General features: G+C 51.4%; 1 protein-coding gene across 3 annotated transcripts; it reads right to left on the bottom strand.

The window, feature by feature from the left end:
• Nucleotides 1-216: 216 nt before the first annotated feature.
• LOC112105775 (zinc finger protein 345-like) lies at nt 217-12,854 on the bottom strand. 3 transcript variants are annotated; one of them, XM_026658691.1, is made up of 3 exons: nt 12,728-12,854; nt 11,360-11,473; nt 217-2,811 (listed from the first exon to the last, which is right to left on the bottom strand). In XM_026658691.1, the coding sequence occupies exons 1-3, from the start codon at nt 12,852-12,854 to the stop codon at nt 677-679; spliced, it is 2,376 nt and encodes a 791-aa protein (XP_026514476.1). In that variant the 3' UTR covers nt 217-676. The 3 variants fall into 3 exon arrangements, with proteins under 3 accessions (XP_026514476.1, XP_026514477.1, XP_026514478.1); XM_026658692.1 differs by having other exon boundaries at nt 217-2,772; XM_026658693.1 differs by having other exon boundaries at nt 217-2,769.
• Nucleotides 12,855-23,942: the final 11,088 nt, after the last annotated feature.

The raw sequence follows: 23,942 nt of genomic DNA, 5'->3' as shown, positions 1-23,942 counted from the left end.
ATGAGCTGGCTGATCCCGACCATGTTTCCTACCACAGACAGACCCTCGGCGGCTGATGCTGCGGAGGCAGAGGTGGGATTTCCAGGCCTCCCACGAAAGGCCCTGTGGCAGTGGTTCTCAACCTGCGGCCCGTGGGCTGTATGCGGCCCAATCAGCACACAGCTCCAGCCCATATGACATCCTCAGGGCCATACAGGTAGTATTGGATGCGGCCCACATAATGCATTATGGGCCGCATATGCAGCCCACAATGGTAAATAGTTTGAGAACCCGCTGCAGTCTGTGGGAATCAGCCCCTCTCAGTGGTGCTGGCTGAATGCAGAGGGGGCAGGGAGAGGGGGGCAGAGGGGATGACTGATGAGGCAGCACCTCTCTACCCCTGTGCTCCCCCTCGCCTCTTATCCCATGAGCCCCAAACACTCGATAGCCCTTTCCTCACCTGTGACCCATCAGCTCAGCAGCCAGGGCTGCAGCAGGGAGGAGGGGCTGATCAGGGCTTCTCCTCCTCTGCCTGGGGTTTGCTTAGACCAGGCAGAGCCAGAGGGTCACTGACCAGTTGGTGCTCGGCTGATGCTGGATCCTCACCCCAGCGATGGGCAGCTGGATCCTTGGGAACCAAATAGCCCTGATGTGTGTGGGAACGAGGAAATGGGTTTGTCACCATGGCCGGCCCCAGTTAGGGCCCTGAGAGAATTTCCCTGCTGTGTGGAGGAGTCTCTGATGTCCAACATGGCATTAACTCCGCTTGAAGTTGAGTGGAGCTGACAATGCTTGATTCTGTGGGAGCACCAATTGAAGATTCCCCCACATTCAAGTTCTCTCTCTTCTGTGGATCGCTGATGGGTAATAATGTATGAGCTTGGACTGAATCTTTTCCTGCAGTTGAGGTATTTCTAGAGTCGCTCCCTCTTGTGTGAATTCTCCGGTGTTTAGTAAGGTTCGAGCTGTTATTGAAACTTTTCTCACATTCCAAGCATTTATGGGGCTTCTCTCCAGTGTGGATTATCTGATGTGTAATAAGGGCTGATCTGCGACTAAAAGATTTCCCGCAGTCCAAGCATTTATGGGGTTTCTCTCCCGTATGGATTCTCTGATGTGTAACAAGGGCTGATCTCACTTTGAAACTTTTCCCACAGTCAAGGCACTCATGGGGTCTCTCTCCCGAGTGGGATCTCTGATGTGTAACAAGATTTGACCTCTGAATGAAACATTTCCCACACTCAAGACATTTATAGGGTTTCTCTCCTGTGTGCATTCTGCCATGTATAATAAGAGATGATCTCTGACTAAAGCTTTTCCCACACTCAAGACATATGTAGGGTTTCTCTCCCGTGTGCATTCTCCCATGTTTAATAAGGGATGAACTCTGACTGAAGCTCTTCCCACAGTCCAAACATTTATGGGATTTCTTTCCTGTGTGGATTGCCTGATGCGTAATAAGGGTGGATCTCACAGTGAAACTTTTCCCGCAATTGAGACATTTAAAGGGTTTCTCTCCCGTATGCATTCTCTGATGTGTAATAAGGGCTGGTCTCTGACTAAAACTTTTCCCGCAGTCCAAGCACTTATGGGGTTTCTCTCCTGTATGGATTCTCTGATGTGTAATCAGGGCTGACCTCACAGTAAAACTTTTCTCACAGTACAGGCACTTGTAGGGTCTCTCTCCCGTGTGGGTTCTCTGATGCGTAATAAGATTTATGTTCTGATTGAAACATTTCCCACACTCAAGACATTTATATGGCCGCTCTCCCGTGTGGATTTTCACATGTTTCATAAGGGATGATCTCTGACTGAAGCTTTTCCCACAGTCCCAGCATTTATGGGGTTTCTCTCCTGTGTGGGTTCTCCGATGGGTAAGAAGGTTCGATTTCCGATTGAAGCTTTTCCCACAGTCGAGGCACTGATACAGTCTCTCTCCTGTGTGGATTCTCCGATGTTTAGTGAGGTTTGAGCTGTCACTGAAACTCTTCCCACAGTCCAAACATTTATGAAGTTTCTTTCCTGCATGGATTGTGTGATGCAGAATAAGGGCTGATTTCACACTGAAACTTTTCCCGCATTTGAGACATTTGTACATTTTATCTGCCATATGGATTCTCTGATGTGTAATAAGGGCTGATCTCTGACTAAAACTTTTCCCACATTCCAAGCACTTATGGGGTTTCTCTCCCGTATGGATTCTCTGATGTGTAATCAGGGCTGATCTCTGACTAAACCTTTTGCCACATTTCAAGCATTTATGAGGTTTCTCTCCAGTATGAATTCTCTGATGCGTAGTCAGGTTTGAGACCTGATTGAAACATTTCCCACACTCAAAACATTTATAAGGCCTCTCTCCTGTGTGCTTTCTCCCATGTATAATAAGGGACGATTTCTGGCTGAAGCTTTTCCCGCAGTCTAAGCACTTATGGGGTTTTTCGCCTGTGTGGATTCTCTGATGAGTGATAAGGTTCGATTTCTGATTGAAGCTTTTCTCACAGCTCAGACATTTATAGGGTTTTTCTTTCTTGGGATTTGTCTGTGGGGCTGTGGTTTCCTTGGGATTCTTGCATCCTACCCTACGTTCAATGGATTCCTCCTCTTTCTTTATTGGGTGGTTTCCCAACTGCCTCTCTGGCCTCTGCCGACTTCTCCAAGTTTTGCCCTGTTCCAAGGACTGGGAGAAATTCCCTTCGGCTCTTCTCCAAAAGTTCCCCTGCAGTTCCACTTGCTCGGGATCTTCCTGCTGTGAATTCTTCTCCTTGTTCTCACTCATCATCGCCTCATGAACTGCTGGGAGAGAGAGAATCCAGACAGGAGTCATTCCCTGTGCTGGGGAGAAAGGACAGAACAGGGAACAACACAGAGGGGAAAACACAACACAGTAACTAATGGGGAGACTGAGGGCTGGTCTACACTACACAGTTAGGTCGACATATGGCAGCTTACATGACCTAATTATGTCAGTGTACACACTACAGCCTTGTCCTGCCAGTGTAAGGCTAGGTCTACACTACAAAATTAGGTCGGATTTATAGAAGCCGGTTTTATAGAAACCGGTTGTATGCAGCCGATTGTGTGTGTCCCCACATAAAATGCTCTAAGTGCATGAAGTCGGCGGACCGTGTCCACAGTACCGAGGCTAGCGTCGACTTCCGGCGCATTGCACTATGGGTACCTATCCCACAGTTCCCGGAGTCTCCGGCGCCCATTGGAATTATGGGTTGAGATCGCAATGCCCGAATGATGCAAAGCAGTGCCGCGAGGGGTTCTGGGTACATTGCGTCAGGCCCCTCCCCCGCCGTCACAGCAACCGCAGACAATAGATTCGCGCCTTTTTACCTGGGTTACCTGTGCAGACAACATACCATGCCAAGCATTGAGCCCGCTCAGCTCAGCTCACCGTCACCATATGTCTTCCGGGTGCCGGCAAACGTGGGACTGCATTGCTAAACAGCAGCAGCAGCTTACTGCCTTTTGGCGGTAGACGGTGCAGCATGACTGGTAGCCTTCATTGGCGATCTGGGTGCTGGCAGCCGTGGGGCTGGCAGCCGTAGGGCTGCATTGCACCAGCCCCTTGCCTTTTGGTAGAAGATGGTTTATTACGACTGGTAACCGTCGTCGTCGTACTGCAGTGGCTGTCGATCATGGGCACCCGGGCAGACAATGATGGTTATCAGTCGTAGTATGCTATTTTCTGCCATGCGCCCTGTTGGCTCATTGCACGTTAGCAGAGTCGTAGTATGCTATTTTCTGCCAAGTGCCCAGTATTGTCTGCTAAGCACCCAGAAGAGGCCGATGGCGATCTGGGTGCTGGCAGACGTGGGGCTAGATTGCTACACAGCAGAAACCCCTTGCCTTTTGGGCAGTAGATAGCATATTACGATTGGTATCCATCATTGTCATATTGCAGTGGGCATCAGATCGTGCAATAGACCTGAAGGCTTACTGCCAAGCGCCCAGTATTTGCTGCCAAGCACCCAGAAAATGCCAAGGGCTATCAGTCATGCTGCACCGTCGTCTTAAGATGTAAAAAATAGATTTATTCTGCATTCATTTGCTTCCCCCCTCCCTCCTGCTAAACCCAGGCTTTTGAGTTCAATCTTTGGGGGGGGGGGGGCATTCTGTGTGACAGTTGTTTGTGTTTCTCCCTGATGCAAAGCCACCTTTCTTGATTTTAATTCCCTGTACCTGTACGCCATGTCGTCACTCGCCCCTCCCTCCCTCCCTCTCTCCCTCCCTCCCTTCTTCCCCTGGTCCGTCAGATACTACTTTCGCGCCTTTTTTCAGACCAGACGCCATAGCCAGCACTGGGATCATGGAGCCCGCTCAGATCACCGCGGCAATTATGAGCACTATGAACACCACGCGCATTGTCCTGGAGTATATGCAGAGCCTCCTGGACATGCCAAAGCAAAACCAGGACCAGCTGAGGAGGAGGCTATTGCAGCGCGGCGACGATAGTGATGAGGAAATTGACATGGACCTCTCACAAGGCACAGGCCCCAGCAATGTGGAAATCATGGTGTTACTGGGGCAGGTTCATGCCGTGGACCGCCGATTCTGGGCCCGGGAAACAAGCACAGACTGGTGGGACCGCATCGTGTTGCAGGTCTGGGACGATGCCCAGTGGCTGCGAAACTTTCGCATGCGTAAGGGCACTTTCATGGAACTTTGTGACTTGCTTTCCCCTGCCCTGAAGCGCCAGAATACCAGGATGAGAGCAGCCCTCACAGTGGAGAAGCGAGTGGCGATAGCCCTGTGGAAGCTTGCAACGCCAGACAGCTACCGGTCAGTCGGGAATCAATTTGGAGTGGGCAAATCTACTGTGGGGGCTGCTGTGATCCAAGTTGCCAGGGCAATGAGAGACCTGGTGATATCAAGGGTAGTGACTCTGGGAAACGTGCAGACCATAGTGGATGGCTTTGCTGCAATGGGATTCCCAAACTGTGGTGGGGCGATAGACGGAACCCATATCCCTATCTTGGCACCGGCGCACCAAGCCACCGACTACATAAACCGCAAGGGGTACTTTTCAATGCTGCTGCAAGCCCTGGTGGATCACAAGGGACGTTTCACCGACATCAACGTGGGCTGGCCGGGAAGGGTTCATGATGCTCGCGTCTTCAGGCAGTCTCTTCTGTTTCGAAAGCTGGAGGAAGGGACTTTCTTCCCGGACCAGAAAATAACCATTGGGGATGTTGAAATGCCTATCGTTATCCTTGGGGACCCAGCCTACCCCTTAATGCCATGGCTCATGAAGCCATACACAGGCAGCCTGGACAGTAGTCAGGACCTGTTCAACTACAGGCTGAGCAAGTGCCGAATGGTGGTGGAATGTGCATTTGGCCGTTTAAAAGCGCGCTGGTGCAGCTTACTGACTCGCTCAGACCTTAGCGAAAAGAATATCCCCATTGTTATTGCTGCTTGCTGTGCGCTCCACAATATCTGTGAAAGTAAGGGGGAGACATTTATGGCGGGGTGGGAGGTTGAGGCAAATCGCCTGGCCGCTGATTACGTGCAGCCAGACACCAGGGCGGTTAGAGGAGCACAGCAGGGCGCGGTGCGCATCAGAGAAGCGTTGAAAACCAGTTTTGTGACTGGCCAGGCTACGGAGTGAAACTTCTGTTTGTTTCTCCTTGGTGAACCCTCCGCCCCTCCCCCCCCCACCCGGTTAACTCTACTTCCCTGCAAACCAACCACCCCACCCTCCCCTACTACCCTCCCCCCTTCGAGCACCACTTGCAGAGGCAATAAAGTCATTGTTACTTCACATTCATGCATTCTTTATTAATTCAGCACACAACTAGGGGGATAATTGCAAAGGTAGGCCTGGATGGGTGGGGGAGGAGGGAAGGAAAAAGACACAGTGCACTTTAAAACTTTAGAACTTATTGCACTGGAAATCATCTAGGCTGGAGTGATTGGGTGGCCGGAGGCCCCCCCATCGTGTTCTTGGGCGTCTGGGTGAGGAGGCAATGGGACTTGGGGAGGAGGGCTGTTGGTTACAGAGGGGCTGTAGCGGCGGTCTCTGCTCCTGCTGCCTTTCCTGCAGCTCAACCATACGCAGGAGCATATCACTTTGATGCTCCAGCAGCTGGAGCATCGACTCTTGCTTTCTGAGTACAAGTTGACGCCACCTCTCCTCTTCAGCCCGCGTTTCAGCACGCAACTTCTCCTCTTCAGCCCGCGATTCAGCACGCCACCTCTCCTCTCGCTCATATTGGGCTTTTTTAAAATCAGTCATTGACTGCCTCCACGCATTCTGCTGTGCTCTGTCAGCGTGGGAGGCAGTCTGTAGTTCAGTAAACATTTCGTCACGCGTCCTTCGCTTCCTTCTTCGAATATTCACTAGCCTCTGCGAAGGAGTAAGATTTGCAGCTGGTGGAGAAGGGAGAGGTTGTTAAAAAAGATACATTTTAGAGAACAATGGGTACACTCTTTCACGTTAGATTTTGCTGTTCACAACATCACACAGCACATGTGCTTTCGTTACAAGGTCGCATTTTTCCTCTTATATTGAGAGTCTCCTGGTTTGGTGTGAGAGATCACTCACGCAGTGCCAGGACACAGATTTCAGCTTGCAGGCAGCCATGGTAAGACATATAGTCTTTGGGCTTTTTTAACCTTCTTAACATGTGGGGATGGTTTCAAACAGTTCTGCCCTCATTTCCCATACCAAGCACCCGTGCCATTTAAAATGGGTTTGCAATGTAAAAGGAGGGACTGCGATTTCAGGTTTAACATGCAGCACAAACCCAACTAACTCCCCTCCCCCACACACCCAATTCTCTGGGATGGTCACTTCAACCCTCCCCCCCACCGCGTGGTTAACAGCGGGGAATATTTCTGTTCAGCAGAGCAGGAAGGGGCACCTCTGAATGTCCCCTTAATAAAATTGCCCCATTTTAACCAGGTGACCGTGAATGATATCACTCTCCTGAGGATAACAAAGAGTGATAAGGAATGGATGTTGTCTGCATGCCAGCAAACACCGGGACCATACGCTGCCATGCTTTGTTATGCAATGATTCCAGACTACGTGCTACTGGCCTGGCGTGGTAAAGTGTCCTACCATGGCGGACAGGATAAGGCAGCCCTCCCCAGAAACCTTTTGCAAAGGCTTTGGGAGTACATGAAGGAGAGCTTTCTGGAGATGTCCCTGGAGGATTTCCGCTCCATCCCCATACACGTTAACAGACTTTTCCAGTAGCTGTACTGGCCGCGATTGCCAGGGCAAATTAATCATTAATCATTAAACACGCTTGTTTTTAAACCATGTGTAATATTTACAAAGGTACACTCACCAGAGGTCCCCTGTGTGCCCTCAGGGTCTTGGGTGAGTTCGGGGGTTACTGGTTCCAGGTCCAGGGTGACAAACATATCCTGGCTGTTGGGGTAACTGGTTTCTCCGCTTCCTTGCTGCTGTGAGCTATCTATGTTCTCTCCATCCTCATCTTCCTCGTCCGCCGAACCCGCTTCCCTGTTTCCAGAGAGGGACTGATAGCACACGCTTGGGCTAGTGGTGGCTGCACCCCCTAGAATGACATGCAGCTCCGCGTAGTAGCGGCATGTTTGCGGCTCAGCCCCGGACCTTCCGTTTGCGTCTCTGGCTTTGTGGTAGGCTTGCCTTAGCTCCTTAATTTTCACGCGGCACTGCTGTGCGTCCCTGTTATGGCCTCTGTCCTTCATGGCCTTGGAGATCTTTTCTAATGTTTTGCCGTTTCTTTTACTGTTTCGGAGTTCGGCGAGCACTGCTTCATCTCCCCAGATGGCGATCAGATCCCGTACCTCCCGCTCGGTCCAGGCTGGAGCTCTTCTGCGATCCTGGGACTGGGACTGGGACTCCATCATGGTTACCTGTGCTGATGAGCTCTGCATGGTCACCTGTGCTCTCCACGCTGAGCAAACAGGAAATGAAATTCAAACGTTCGCGGGGCTTTTCCTGTCTACCTGGCCAGTGCATCTGAGATGAGAGTGCTGTCCAGAGCGGTCACAATGAAGCACTGTGGGATAGCTCCCGGAGGCCAATAATGTCGAATTCCGTCCACACTAACCCAAATCCGACCCCCTAAGGCCGATTTTATCGCTAATCCCCTTGTCGAGGTGGTGTTAAGAAACCGGTTTAAAGGGCCCTTTAAGTCGAAAGAAAGGGCTTCGTAGTGTAAACGTGTCCAGGCTTAAGTCGATTTAACGCGGCTAAAGTCGACCTAAACTCGTAGTGTAGACCAGGCCTAAGTGCCCTACTATACCAGCATAATAACTCCACTTCCAGGAGAGGCGTAGGGCTTATGTCCGTGTAGTGAGGGCGACACATTGTCTGTGTAGACACTGCCTTCCTTACATGGGCTGTTGGCTGTCTTGTGAATTTCACAGCTCTGCTGGAGCTGTGAAATTGACAAGAAAGCCAGACTCCTGGCTCCACAGCTGGGCTGCTGCCAGGTCTCCGCTCCAAGCCGGGCTACCACCTGGGCTTCTGGCTTGGGCTACTGCCCATGCTCTCCGCTCCCCACTAAGAGCCCTGCTGCCCCCCGCGGTCCAGGCGCCATGTTCCCTGCTGGCAGCCCAGCTGACCTCCTGGCTCTTGGCTCCCCACTGAGAGCACAGCAGCCAACTGGACTCCGGGCACTGATCTCCCCACCGGAGGCGAGAAGCCCAAGGCAGCTTCCCCCGGTTCATGGCTCAGCTCCCCACACTGCCCCTCTTCAGACAGTGGAAGCGCTCTGGTGAAGACGCAAACCACCGACAGAAGGAGGGGAGCGTGGACATCAGCTACGGCAGTAATTACTGTGGTGGCTGTAAGTCGATCTAACATAGGTTGACTTAAGATTGTAGTGTAGACATGCCCTCGGAAATTGGACTCTGCCTCCACATCCCATCCAAATACTCCCAGGGAAGTAAAGTCGGGGAGTGTAGCGGGGAGGTCACCCGCTCCTGCCTGAAAGGGCTTAAAACAGCCCTGGAGAGGGCTGGGGCAGGGGGAAAAGCTGGGCTGATTGGGAAGCAGCCACAGCTGGGGCCACGCCCCAAACAGACCTAGCTGGCCCTATAAAGGCAGGGAAGCCAGGCGCAGGAACACAGAGTCTCTCTGCTTTCAAAGAGAGAGAGGGGCCTGGCTGCTGGGAAGCTCAGGGTGCCTAGAGTGAGGCAGGGTTGGGGAAAGACCAGAGGGGCTGGGGAGCTCCAGGCTGGCAACTCCCCAGGCTGCAGGACCTTGTCCAAGGCCCCATAGAGGCACTGGTTTGCAGACAGGGGCAGCAGGTCCAGACCCAACCTTGCCTATGATGAGTGGCTGACACTGCAGTCTGCCCCAGGGTTCAGGGGTGAGTTGGTGACTGGCAGTAGCCTATGTCTGAGGTGAGGTGAGGTGGGGATAGAGGGGTGGGGGTTTCCTGGGGAGGGGAGACCCTGAGACTGAGGGGTGTACGGCAGGGGGCAGCACCCCAGATAACGGGGCACCAGAGTCCAAGGAGGGACACAGGGGCCAAGCGGCAGTGGGACACTGGCCTGCAGAGGGCACTCCAAGGCTGGCAGAGCTAATTCCTGGACGAGAGGAGCAGGAGGCACCGTGGGGTGAGTCTGCACAGGGTTACATTAACTGTAAGGTGATTCCTCACTGTAAGGCCTGAGGCCTTTTTCTGCAGCCACATTAGGACAGCAGGAGCCATGAGACAAGAAGCAGAAAGTCACATTCCCTCTAAATGGTATCAAAACAATGAAATATCGGGCTGCTAAGAAGGAGATCCTCTCCTAATGGCACCCACCACCAACAGATAAAGGAACAGGGCTTAAGATGTTTAAAGAAAACTTAGTTGGACAGCATCCTGTCTGGCAAGGAATCACTTATTAACAGTTGTGATTGTGAAATCCCTCCTTCTTTACTGTTTTGTCTTTATGGTCCCTGCTTTGCTGTTCTTTATCTGTATCGTCTCTGTCTGGTTCTTTGCTTGTTTCTGTCTGATTATAGTGGGCAGCTGCCCCACTCCTGGAGAACAGGGGTTAAAAGCAGCCAAGCTAGGCTGATGGGGGAACAGCCACAGCTGGGGCCATGCCAATCAGGGCCCAGCTGGCCCTGATAAAGGGGCTGTGGGGCCAGGAGACAGAGGAGTCTCTCTAGCTGTGGCGAGAGAAGGACCTGGCTGCCTGGGAGCTCAGGGTACCGGGAGCAGAGCAGAGCAGTGCTGGGGAAAGGCAAGAGGAGCTGGGGAGCTCCAGCCTGGCAAGTCCCCAGGCTGAGGCCTTGCTAAAGGCCAAAGCAGGTACTGCGGCCACAGAGGTGCAGCCTGGGGATAGGCAGAGGCAGCTGGTCCTAAACCCTTGCCAATGCTGAGTGGCCATTACAGACTGCAGTCTGTCCCTGTGAGCGGGGGCTAGATGATGACTGGCAGTAGCCAGAGGCAAGGTGGGGTTAGAGGACTGGGGGTTCCCCTGGGAGGGGAGACCCAGAGTGTGGGGGCACTGCTGGGGCAGAACCCTGAGGTAAAGGGGCACCGGGGTCTGGGAGGGACATGGGGCCTAAGGCAGGTGAGCCACTAGCCAGCAGAGGGCGCTCTGTATGCTGGAAAAGAGCTAATTCCCAGACGACCAGCAGGAGGCGGTGCGCTGGTGAGTCTTTGCCTTGCTACACTGATCCATAACTAATTATGCAAGGTTTAAATCAGCTCAGGTGGTGGGGTATGATAGAGTAAAGAATTGTTTTGCAATATGTTAGGCTTGGTCAAAGAACTATTTTGTAATACTTTAATAAAATGATAGCTTATGGTCAAGCTAAGCAGGACTCAAATGCCACTATATAAGCTGGGGTCCAAAAGGAAATTCCTTAGAACTAACTCCAGGACCCGGCCCAAGATCAGAGATGCCAGATCTCAACCCCCTGCTGACTATATCGTGCAGACGCTGGAGTCCCTGGACAAACCAATCCTGACTGGCCACCAGGAAAAGTTCATCTGCCTTGTTGGGAGTGGTGAGCATTGTATGCTTAGCGTGTGTGTTCTGTCTTGATAACTGTTAATAAATAGAGGTTAAGGATATTACTGTGTAAGGCTCTTTCACTGGTTAAAATGTCCTGTAAGCCCGCAGAAGATTATGCTTTGACCCCTAGGAACAGGGTGGGGGGCAGGGTACCTAAATTAATTGTGTTATGCCTTGAGTCCTAGGAACAGGGTAAAGGTGGGTGCCATAGAGTGTGTGGGTAACACTAAAGGATGGGTGGGAAGCCATAGGTGATATCTGCCATGATGAAATGATACCAGAGGGCTACAGCCTGACTGGGTGGGGTGAAACACAACCCGGAGAGCTCGCTAACAACACATCTTTAGGCATCCCAGCTTTTTCATTCACTCGCCAGATGGTGTGTGTGTCAGTTTCACTGATTCCTCACCTGTGCGGGTTCCTTTGTGGATGTCCCATTCCTTGGAGGTGTGGAGATCAGGGATCCACGGCTCTTCCCCGCATTCCAGCCGGGTGATCAGCTCCGGTTTGGGAACAGGAAATCCTGCTCGTAAGGGGGGGAAATCAAGAAGATGAGGGTGTATCTCGAGTATTGACAGAGTATTTGGGCTGGTCTACACTGGGGGCGGAATCGATCCAAGATACGCAACTTCAGCTACGCAAATAGCGTAGCTGAAGTCGAAGTATCTTGGATCAAATTACCTGGGGTCCACACGGCACAGGATCGACGGCCGCGGCTACCCCGTCGACTGCGCTACCGCCACTCGCTCTGGTGGAGTTCCAGAGTAGACGGGGAGCGCGTTCCGGGATCAATATATCGCGTCTTAATGAGACGCGATATATCGATCCCGGATAAATCGATTGCTGATTGTTCTTTGTTGTCACAAAGAACATTCCCTGAGCTCAACCTGCCCCGTGCTGAGCTGGGGGACTGTGGAATCCCAAAAGACAGGAACATGGCCACTGTAATTATGTGGATGTAGAATCTGAACAGAGGGGAACATGGCCACTGAGCCCCCAGGGAGAGGCAGATGTCTGGGGGTGGGGGGGAGGAGCTGTCACAGCATCACTGGGGGCTTCCAGGATCTGTGCACTCTGGGGGACTTGCTGATGCAGACACAGCTCTGGTGTTAAACCCCTGCCTATTTCTAAACCTACGGAGCCTTCCCCATGGCTGGAGCCAGTCCCAACAATGGAGGATCACAGGGACTGTGAGTATAAAGAGACACCAGGTGGGTGACGTAATATCTTTTCTTGGGCCAACTTCAAAAGCATATCTTTCACTAACTGAAATTGGTCCAGTCAAAGGTACTGCCTCCCCCACCTTAGTGTCTGTCCATCCTGGGATGAACGGGGCCACACCAACACTATAAATTAGTGAGAAATAACAGACAGATCCATACACTGCTTCTGCCCCTTTGAAAGCTGGAGGGATGGGGATGAATCAGCAGGTTTATGACTTCCTGATCCCATTGGAGGGGGCATGGCGGGGTAGTCAACAGGTGGACCACAGGCCAAATCTGGACCATCAGACACTCTTGAATGGACCCCAAAATCTTTTTATTTACTTATTTATTTTCTCTAGAGTCTGGATCTTGACTATACTTTCACCAAGAAATTTGGACCTTGACAAAAAAATAGACTACCCCTGCGGCATGGAGATGAAAGTCTCTCACACTGCATGTGTAGACTCTGGAGTCCATTTCCCCTCTAATCTAACTGAGCAGGGAAGAACTGACCAGATTCAGACACGCAGACCCCACGCCTTCTAGTATCTGAGGGGACGGGAATCCCTTACCCAGCGAGGTCACCGTTTTGTAGTTCTCCTGCATGACGTCCCTGTAGAGGGCTCTCTGAGTGGGGTCCAGCAGAGCCCCCTGCCCCTGTGTGAAATACACAGCCACCTCCTCGAAGGTCACCGGCATCTGAAACAACAAGAGTTCCCCACTCAGCACCTGCTGCCCCAGCCACAATCTCACTATTTACAGGGGAGGAGGCCCAGAGTAGCAGAATCCCATCTCCTCCCCCCCCAACACCCTGCTCAGAGCAGCCAGGAGGCTTCAGGGGGTGGGGAGAAGGTGAGAGTGCCTTGTTCCCCCAGCAGACAGGACAGGGCAGAGTCTTCTCATTTCCCACACACCGGCCAGCCACAGGCTGATGCAGGAAGCAGAGCTCTGAGCCAGGGCAGGAATCTCAACAGCTTCCCTTCGTATTTCACAGCAGTCTCTGGCCAGTGGGGTCAGGCTCCAGCACTGGGAATCTGGTCAGTTTTCCCAGCCCTGCCCAGGGGGGTGTTTCCTGTTTGAGAAATGGGGGATTCCTCTCCCTCCCTCCAGCTCCCCGCCCTGCCAAAGGGCTTGCTCAGAAAATCAGGCCCAGGTTGACCATGTCCCAGCAGGTTTGTCACACCCTCCCTACTTCCCCCTGTGTGTTGCCTGCCCCTCCCTCTCTACCACACCCTGTCCTGCAGCACCCTGAAAATCTCCTACCTGAGCTGGCTTCATCACAGCCATTTCCCTTCCCTGTCCCCTGGAAGACAGGAGGATCTGGAGCAAAATGTGGATGTGATTCCTCAGCCTGTCAGGGCAAGAGGGGAGGTTTCAGAGGGGGCTTGAATCCATTTCACACATTGATTCCCTGCAGGCTCTCTCCCTGCAGACAAATGCTCTAGAACAGGGGGTTCTCACAACAGATCTTTTGGTGGCCTCAGAGTGTGGCCATCAAATCTTGCTGGTGGCCACTCTGACAAATTTTCCTAAAATACTTATTTGTTTTTCCTAAAGTTAATTATTAGGGTTGTTGGTTGATCACAATTAACTCATGTGATTAACTCAAAAAAAAATAATCGCTATTAAAAAAATTAATTGAGATTAATCAGTTTTAATTGCACTGTTGAACAGATTACCAACTGAAATGTATGAAATATTAAATGTTCTACATTTTAAAATATATTGATTTCAATTACAACACAGAATACAAAGTGTACAGTGCTCACTTTATATTTTTTATTACAAATATTTGCACTGTAAAAATGATTAAGAAAAGAAACAGTATCTTTCAATTCACCTCGTACAAGTACTGTAGTGAAATCTCGCTATTGTGAAAGTGTAACTTAAAAACGTAGGTTTTTGGTGACATAACTGCACTCAAACAAAACCATGCAAAACTTTAGAGCCTATAAGTCCACTCAGTCCTACTTCTTGTTGAGCCAATTGCTCTGACAAACAAGTTTGTTTACATTTACAGGAAATAATGCTGCCCGCTTCTTGTTCATGCCACCTGAAGGTGAGAACTGCCATTCGCATGGCAGTTTTGTAGCTGGCATTGCAAGGTATTTACATGCCAGATATTTTTTCACATCTTGGCTCATAGAGCTGAGAAGCGATAGTCATATGTCCCTCATGATTCAGCCACCAATCCAGAGGACATGCTTCTATGCTGATGACACTCGTTTAAAAAATAATAATAATAATGCATTAATTACATTTGTGACTGAACTCCTTGGGGGAGAATTGTATGTATCTGACTATTTTATCCACATTCTGCCATATATATTTCATGTTATAGCAGTCTCAGATGATGACTCAGCACATGTTGTTCATTTTAAGAACACTTTCGCTGCAGATTTGACAAAATGCAAAGAAGGTGCCAATGTGAGATTTCCTCGACCCAAGGTTAAAGAATTTGAAGTACCTTCCAGAATCTGAGAAAGACGGGGTGTGGAGCATGCTTTCAGAAGTCTTAAAAGAGCAGCACTCTGACATGGAAACTACAGAATCAGAACCACCAAAAAAAGAGACTCAACCGTCTGCTGGTGGCATCTGACTCAGATAATGAAAATGCGTCTGTCAGCACTGCTTTCGATTGTTATCGAGCAGAACCCATCATCAGCATGGACACAGGTCCTCTGGAATGATGGTTGAAGCATGAAGGGACATATAAATCTTTAGTGCATCTGGCATGTAAATATCTTGCGATGCCAGATACACCAATGCCATGCGAACACCTGTTCTCACTTTCAGGTGACGTAAACAAGAAGCAGGCAGCATTATCTCCAGCAAATGTAAACAAACTTGTTTGTCTGAGCGATTGGCTGAACAAGAAATAGGACTGAGTGGACTTGTAGGCTTTAAAGATTTACATTGTTTTATTTTTAAATGCAGTTATTTTTTGTACATAATTCTACATTTGTAAGTTCAATTTTCATGATAAAGACATTGCACTACAGTCCTTGTATTAGATCTGAAAAATACTTTTTTGTATTTAACAGTGCAAATATTTGTAATAAAAATGAATATAAAGTGAACACTGTACACTTTGTATTGTTATATTTGTAAGATGTAGAAAACATCCAAAAATATTTAAATAAAGGGTATTCTATTTTCATTTAACAGTGCAATTAATTGCAATTTTTTAATCACTTGACAGCCCTAATAAATAAGCACATATCCCTGTCCAAATCCTTGTCACTTTCTGATGTAGAGCTTTTTTCCCCCCCCTTTTCTTTTTTCCAGATGCAATAGAAAAAATAATCATAGGACTGGAAGGGACCTTGAGAGGTCATTTTGTCCAGTCCCCTGCATTCATGGCAGGACTAAGTATTATCTAATCCAGTCCTGACATGTGTTCATCTAACCTGATCTTAAAAACCTCTGACGGTGATTCCACAACCTCCCTTGGCAATTTATTCCATTGCTTAACCACCCTGACAGTTAGGAAGTTTTTCGTAATGTTCAACCTAAACTTCCCTTGCTGCAATTTAAGCCCATTGCTTCTTGTCAGTTAAGAAGAACAATTTCCCCCCTCCTCCTCATAACAAACTTTTACACTCTTGAAAACGGTTATGTCCCCTCTCAGTCTTCTCTTTTCCAGACTAAACAAACCCAGTTTTTTTTTCTTTTTTCAATCTTCCCTCAGAGGTCATGTTTTCTAGACCTTTAATAATTTTTGTTGCTCTTCTCTGGACTTTCTCCAATTTGTCCACCTCTTCCCTGAAATGTGGCACCCAGAACTGCACACAATACTCCAGTTGAGACTTAGAATCATAGAATATCAGGGTTGGAAGGGACCTCAGGAGGTCATCTAGTCCAACCCCCTGCTCAAAGCAGGACCAATTCCCAACTAAATCATCCCAGCCAGGGCTTTGTCAAGCCTGACCTTAAAAATCTCTAAGGAAGGAGATTCCACCTCCCTAGGCATTCCAGTGCTTCACCACCCTCCTAGCGAAAAAGTTTTTCCTAATATCCAACCTAGACCTCCCCCACTGCAACTTGGGACAATTACTCCTTATTCTGTTGTCTGCTACCACTGAGAACAATTTAGATCCATCCTCTTTGGAACCCCCTTTCAGGTAGTTGAAAGCAGCTATCAAATCCCCCCTCATTCTTCTCTTCTGCAAACTAAACAATACCAGTTCCCTCAGCCTCTCCTCATAAGTCATGTGCTCCAGCCCCCTAATCCATTTTTGTTGCCCTCTGCTGGACTCTTTCCAATTTTTCCACATCCTTCTTGTAGTGTGGGGCCCAAAACTGGACACAGTACTCTAGATGAGGCCTCACCAATGTCGAATAGAGGGGAATGATCACCTCCCTCGATCTGCTGGCAATGCCCCTACTTATACAGCCCAAAATGCCGTTAGACTTCTTGGCAACAAGGGCACACTGTCGACTCATATCTAGCTTCTCGTTCACTGTAACCCCTAGGTCCTTTTCTGCAGAACTGCTTCCTAGCCATTCGGTCCCTAATCTGTAACAGTGAATGGGATTCTTCCGTCCTAAGTGCAGGACCCTGCACTTGTCCTTGTTGAACCTCATCAGATTTCTTTGGGCCCAATCCTCTAATTTGTCGATCCCTCTGTATCCTAGCCCTACCCTCCAGCGTATCTACCATGCCTCCCAGTTTAGTGTCATCTGCAAACTTGCTGAGAGTGCAGTCCACTCCACCCTCCAGATCATTAATGAAGATATTGAACAAAACCGGCCCCAGGACTGACCCTTGGGGCACTCCGCTTGAAACCGGCTGCCAACTAGACATGGAGCCATTGATCACTACCCGTTGAGCCTGACAAACTAGCCAGCTTTCTATCCACCTTATAGTCCGTTCATCCAGCCCATACTTCTTTAACTTGCCGGCAAGAATACTGTGGGAGACGGTCTCAAAAGCTTTGCTAAAGTCAAGGAATAACACATCCACTGCTTTCCCCTCATCCACAGACCCAGTTATCTCCTCATAGAAGGCAATTAGGTTAGTCAGGCATGACTTGCCCTTGGTGAATCCATGCCGACTGTTCCTGATCACTTTCTTCTCCTCTAAGTGCTTCAGAATTGATTCCTTGAGGACTTGCTCCATGATTTTTCCAGGGACTGAGGTGAGGCTGACTGGCCTGTAGTTCCCCGGATCCTCCTCCTTCCCTTCTTTAAAGATGGGCACTACATTAACCTTTTTCCAGTCATCCGGAACCTTCCCCAATCGCCATGAGTTTTCAAAGCTAATGGCCAATGGCTCTGCAATCACATCCGCCAACTCCTTTAGCACCCTTGTCCAGTTTTTCTAAATAGTCCCAAACCACTTCTTTCTCCACAGAGGGCTGGTCACCTCCTCCCCATACTGTGCTGCCCAGTGCAGCAGTCTGGAAGCTGACCTTGTTCGTGAAGACAGAGGCAAAAAAAGCATTGAGTACATTACCTTTTTCCACATCCTCTGTCACTAGGTTGCCTCCCTCATTCAGTAAGGGGCCCACACTTTCCTTGACTTTCTTCTTGTTGCTAACATACCTGAAGAAACCCTTCTTGTTACTCTTAACATCCCTTGCTAGCTGCAACTCCAAGTGTGATTTGGCCTTCCTGATTTCACTCCTGCATGCCTGAGCAATATTTTTATACTCCTCCCTGGTCATTTGTCCAATCTTCCACTTCTTGTAAGCTGCTTTTTTGTGTTTAAGATCAGCAAGGATTTCACTGTTAAGCCAAGCTGGTCGCCTGCCATATTTGCTATCTTTCTACACATCGGGATGGATTGTTCCTTAATCAGTGCGGAGTAGAGCAGAAGAATAACTTCTCATGTCTTGCTAATGTACAGTTGTATTTTGGTGCTCCTGGCCCTTGCTGCCTCCCCTGCATGGATCACCCCTGACCACCACTGCCTCTCCCAGCCCTCCATCACCCCACATGGCTCCCAATCACCTCCTGGGCCCCACTGCTTCCCCCTCGAATTCCCTTCTGCAGCCTCACACCCCAGGCTCACTCCACTGCTTGCCTCTTGACCATGGTGGCCAGTAAAGCCAGCCCTGATGAAGCCCCACCACCAGAGCCGGAGCCCCATGGCTGGAACTGGGGGGTGCAGGGTGGCTGAAGCCCGGAGCCCCACCACCCTGGAGGACTGAAGCCCAGAGCCCCACAACTGAAGCTGGGGTAGAGGGGCTGAAGCCTGGAGCCAGAGCCCTAAGGCTGAATGGGGTGAGGGGGGTTAAGCCCGCCCCTAGAGCCCCACAGCTGAAGCCCTCCCCTGGAGCCCTTGGGCACTGCAGGGAAGTGCCACTGCTTTGCCCCCTCCCCCATCTCTGCCCAGGAGCGTGTTGTGGCTGCATTGAGAAACGGCTGCACTAGACTCTGCCAGGCTGGGGAATACACTCAGGCTACGTCCACACTACAAGGGCTACAGCGGCACAGCTACTGGGCTGCAGGAACACGGCTACAGCTCCGTAGCATGGATGCGTCCTACAGTAGCGGCAGGGGTTTGTCCATCAGATAATCCACCTCTCCAATCGGCAGTAGCGTGTTCGGTGGAAGAATTCTCCCGTCCGTCAAGCTGCGTCCACAATGGGGGTCAGGTCAACTTAACTATGGCGCTCGGGGCTCAAAACTTTGCCTAGCCCTGAGTGATGCAGTGGATGGATGACTGTTAACTGTAGACCAGTTCTTACAACACCGACCCAGCCTCTCCCAGCAAGCTCCACCCACCAACACTTTTAAACCCTCCCAGCAACAGAGCTGGCACACTTCAGGGCAACTGCTCCTGTATTTCCGCTCAGTGGTCCAGCAAGGGCACCGACAGAGCAGCTCCCCTTTGATTGGAGACCAAGTCTTCCCTAGGCCATGTCTACACTAGCACTTACATAGGAAAAACTTTTGTCACTCAGGGGTGTGAAAAAAGCTCTCGTGCTGACACAGCAACTGCCGCTCATTGAGCTGGTTTTATTATGCAGACGGGAGAGCTCTCTGCTGTCGGCATAACGTGGCCACACGAGCGCTCTCAGAGCGGCATAGCTGTATCGGCACAGCTGTGCTGCTGTAAGCTTGTAAGTGTCGCCATGGCCCTAGGAAATCCATCGCACTCGTATTGTTCCCAAAAGGCCTTTGAAATCCTTAATATCTCCAGAGATTCCACCCAAAGGACTCCCATACAACCGCACAGTAGCCCACAAGCAGTAGCATTTTCAATACAATGGACTCCCACAATACATACACTTAATTCAATAAGGATTAGAATCATAGAACCATTGGGTTAGTAGGGACCATAAGGATCATCTACTCTACTCCCCTGCCAAGATGCAGGATTTGTTGGGTCTAAGCCACCCAAGACAGAGGGCTCTCCAGCCTCCTTTGGAAAACCACCGGTGAAGGAGCTTCCACGACCTCCTGAGGCGTCTCTTCCATTGTCTTACTGAGTTTTTTCCTGAGATTTAATGTAAATCTGCTATGCTGTAGTTTGATCCCATTGCCTCCTGTCCTGCCCTCTGTGACAAGAGAGCAACTTTTCTCCAGACACCAGCCTCCTCTTCTCCCTTACCAATAACCAGAGCCCTCGAGTCTGATGGCAACACCTAACGAATGAGCTGCCCTGGACTCCCCCTGCAGCCCCCAGGGACAGGCAGGCAGAGGCTGATCTCATTGGCCCATCCGCACTCACCCCCTGCCAAAGCCAGCAGGTGAGATCTGAATCCATGGCACGGGGAAGCTGCCATTGTATCTCTCACCATCCCAATCCCTTTTCACTGGCCTCTCTCTCCCTTCCCCAGCCAGCCTCCTCTTGCTCTCACATTACCCCTCCAGCCCCCTCTCCCCATATCCCCCCTTTTCCTTCACTAAATCCCACCACCCAGATTTCCCTCTATTCCAGCCCTGTGTCCTGTGGGCTCCACAGTCCTCCCCAGTACACTGACTCCTCTGCATTGCCTCATCCTCCATGCAGCAGGCACCCCATCCCATCCTGCCCCCTGCCATCTGCATCTTCAGCCTCTGCGCTCGTCACACATCCCTGTTCACCTGTAAATCCCCTCTTGCACACACACCTCCGCCCCTCTTCAGACAGCTTCTGGCTCCCACCCCCCTCTATCCCTCCAGGTGTGGCTGTCCCAGCCCTCCCCATGGCGCGGGCTGGCTCCCCCTGCCCTGCACATGCTGGGAGCTGGCAGCAGCTTTCTCGAGCCCAGGGCAGGGAATCACAGCCAGCTCCGCTGGGAGCAGCCCAGGGCCAAACCTCCCCCTGCAGTCCAGGTGTGACGGGGGGGCACCGCTCCTTGGGGGGACGGATGGGAGGGTCTCTCTTACCTTCCCTCCAAGCGGTGCCCGCCCTGGGAGCAGGGGGCAGGTTTCCCCTTAAGTGATGTCCTGGGCAGGCTGGGGTGTCCAGACTGATAAGTCTCTTGGGGAGCAGCGGGAATGTTCCTCTCCCATCTGCAGCCAGGACTCTGGGGTTGCCAGCAGCAGCTGCTGGGGCTCTGGATCTTGCAAGAAGCGGGGATCCCACAGTGGTAGGCTCCCTGCTGTGAAATTAAGCAGGGGCTGGGCTCACAGCTAGCCCCACCCCACTGTCAGCCGGGCGACAGGCTCACAGCTGGAGCCACCACCCCTCACCCCAGGGTGACAATGGAAGCTGTGACACCCCTCCCCCCCCCAAACACTGGGCTCAATTTCACAGCAGGGAGCCTACAGCTCCAGCTGTGAGTCCCCTGCTGCTCTGAGCCAGGATGTCAATTTCATTCTGGGTAGGCTCTCTGCTGTGAAATTGAGCCCTGGGGTCACAGCTTGGGCTCTCACCCCAGAGCCCTGTGCAGCTGTCAGTGCCCTACATCTGGATGTCAGTGCCCCACATCAGTCGGTGCAAACGCTCCTGGCAAGCACGCGCTCCGCCAGCAGGAGGGCAGTGTGGACACCAACAGCCCACTCAATTACAGGCGGGACTGTAGGTCGACCTAAATTAAGTCGCCCTAATTTTGCAGTGTAGACAAGCCCTTACTGCAGAGACTCCGATGCCGGGACCCAGTGATCACTCCCACACCAGCTTTTTCTAGGTCCCAGCGATAAACCCCTCAGGGACCCCATGTCCCCTGGGCGCAGGCAGCTTCTCTCAGCATTAAGGGGTCATCGTACAAAGCAGCCACCGTGTCAATGGGAGGACAGAAAGGAGATGTACCAGTCCCGGGGAGGCAGGAGAAGGGGGATTTCTATCAAGACTCAGGATTATTCCAGAGAGTCCACGATATAAACAGAGACGGGGGGTGTTGGGGTCCTAGAGAGGCTACCCAGAGCCTGCAGCTGCAGAGGACGCCTTTCGCAGTGACACTGACTCCGGGTGTGATTCGCTCTGGGAAGCAATTGGCACAGGGAACTGTTGGTCAGGGACGGTCTCTTGTCTCCACACCACACTCACTGGCTACCAGCCCTGGGCCTGAGCTTCCAGGTCTGCTTCCCTCACTTGGGTCATGGAGCTGTGCCAGGCCACCAGGCTTGGTGGGTTCATCTGCTCCTAAAAATAACCGATCAAGGGCCCATGTCCACTCCTGCAGGGCTCTCTGCCGCCCCTTTCCTGGCCAGTGTAACTGCCGCCGGTACAATTTGCTACTGGGTAGCAGCTACTGACACCTAGCTGTTCTCTTTTGCTGCCCTTTCACCATTTTGCTGCCTCTGCCTTTCCCCAACTTCTGGTCCAGGGGTAGCAAGCTGTGATGGAGGGAGGGTGTATTCCCCTCACAATCTGCTACCTCCCACCTTTCCTCATCCTCTACTTTTCTGCATCTCCTGGTCCCAGGACAGCAAAGAATGGTGGACGGGGGTTTGCCTGTCACAATCTGCTTCCTTTCCCCAGCCTCCTGTCCAGAGGTAGAAACTTGTAATGGAGGGGGCACGCCTGTCACAATTTGCTACCACAGTGAAATCACTATTTTAAATTTGGGCACAAAGAAAGATGTTTCGGTAATCCAGAAAAGCATTGCCCAGAGTTAAACCTCAGGGCTATTGTCTGTAAAACCCGGAATGAAGGTGGTGTTATTTATTAGTCTCTTTCCACTGTAGATCCTTGGGCGGCGGGTAAAATAGCCCGGGGGGGAGGGGCTAAGCTTCCCCAGCTAGGCCATGGCCCCGCCCATGAGTCACCCCGAGGCCCTGCTCCTACGGCCCGCTCTTCCCCTGTGGCCCCACCCACACTGCTCCTCCTCCTCCCCCCTTGCTCTGCTTCTTCCCCAAAGCCAGCAGGGGCTAAGGCGGGCTGGCTGGTGCCTGGCGGCCCAGGGACTCAGGCCGGCTAAGGCAGGCAGGCTGGGGCTCGGGCCGGCCGGGTGGGCTGAGGCTTGGGACGGCTGGGGTGGGCAGGCTGGTGCTTGGGCCAGACGGCAGTCTGGGATTCGGGGCAGCTGGCAGCCCATGACTCAGCGAGGCTGGGGTGGGCGGGCCGGGGCTCCTCCAGCTGCAGTAGGGGGCTCGGGGCTCCGGCGGGTGAGGAGGAGATGGCCTCAGGGAGAAGGGGCAGGGCCGGGGGCTCAACTCCCTGAATGTGGGGTTCAGGTGCTACTATGTGTACATCAGGCTGCACGGTTTCTATAGTAAACAAACATTTAATGCACACAAAACACTGAGTATACCGCCAAACCCGATAAACAGTATTTAAAATACTTACAAACACCTTTTGAGTGCAAGGAATTAGGCAGAAAATCTACCACTGTCCCTTCTACAGACTTATCCCCCATTGCCACAGTTACGCATCCTGAACAAGTTTCTGACACAACATGTGCACTGTTGCACTTCGGCACACACGGGTGGGTGTCAATAAAGTGCACCGTGGTCCAGCAGGGAAAAAAGAAAATACAGGGGACCTACCTCCCTGCTCTCTGGTCCTATTTCAGAGACATTTTCGCAGCCCTTTTCCTCACTGCTAAAACTCAAGTGCTCTCTCCTCACTGTATTTTTACCTCAGAATAATCCTGTACGTTAGTTACTCCATGGTAAAAAAACAACCCTAAACAATAAAAACTAAAACCACCCTTTTTTAGCAGTGAGGCAAAGGCCGGGGGGCTGGACTCACGATGGGTTGGAGGCATCGGGATGCTGAGCATTGCAAGGACTAGGTTTTAGGCCCCTAGCAAGTCACAGGAACAATCCTGTGATCCCCACAGCGGAGTTAGGTGTCTAGGCGCCCTGTACAGAGAATGCAGAGAGGCAGGCGCCTGAGAATGGGATCCACAAAGGCGAGGAGCCACCTCAGCCTGCCCATGGGAGATGCTGACCCAAGACCCATCTCGGCTCTCACAGACTTTGGCGCCTAACTCCCAGTGGCAGGAAGGCACCTAGCCCTGCCTAGCGCTCCCCGAATGGGAGCCCAGCTCCTGGAGTCAGGTGGCTCAGGCCCCTAAGCTGTTTCTTGAGCTAGGTAGGAGCCTAATTCCACCCAAAACAGCCAGAGAAGGAGGCCGCGGTGGTGGTACCCACCTTCTATCTTTCAGCACTCACCTGGGACGTGGGAGACACCTGTTCAAACCCGCTTTCCTCCTCTGCTTGCGGGGGGCATTGAACCTGGGTCTCCTACATCCCAGCCCACTTAGACGCCTGCAGAGCGGTTCCCATTCATGGATCCCTAGGCAGCCCACGAGCCTTCCTGCATCAATGAGGCATTATGCAGAGATAGCGACTGATCAGGGATTCTTTTAAACACTAACACTTTGGGAGGGGAGAGGATATGTGAAATATTGCCCAGAATCAGGTCTCCTTTAGCAGCTCCATGCCTCTGGGCCTTGGGATGCA

This window comes from Terrapene carolina, unplaced genomic scaffold (genome assembly GCF_002925995.2).
Source record: "Terrapene carolina triunguis isolate 2854851 unplaced genomic scaffold, T_m_triunguis-2.0 Scaffold502, whole genome shotgun sequence".
Lineage (NCBI taxonomy): Eukaryota > Metazoa > Chordata > Testudines > Emydidae > Terrapene > Terrapene triunguis.
The sequence above is the reverse complement of the archived record's forward strand: the minus strand, read 5'-3'. Positions and strand labels throughout refer to the sequence as shown.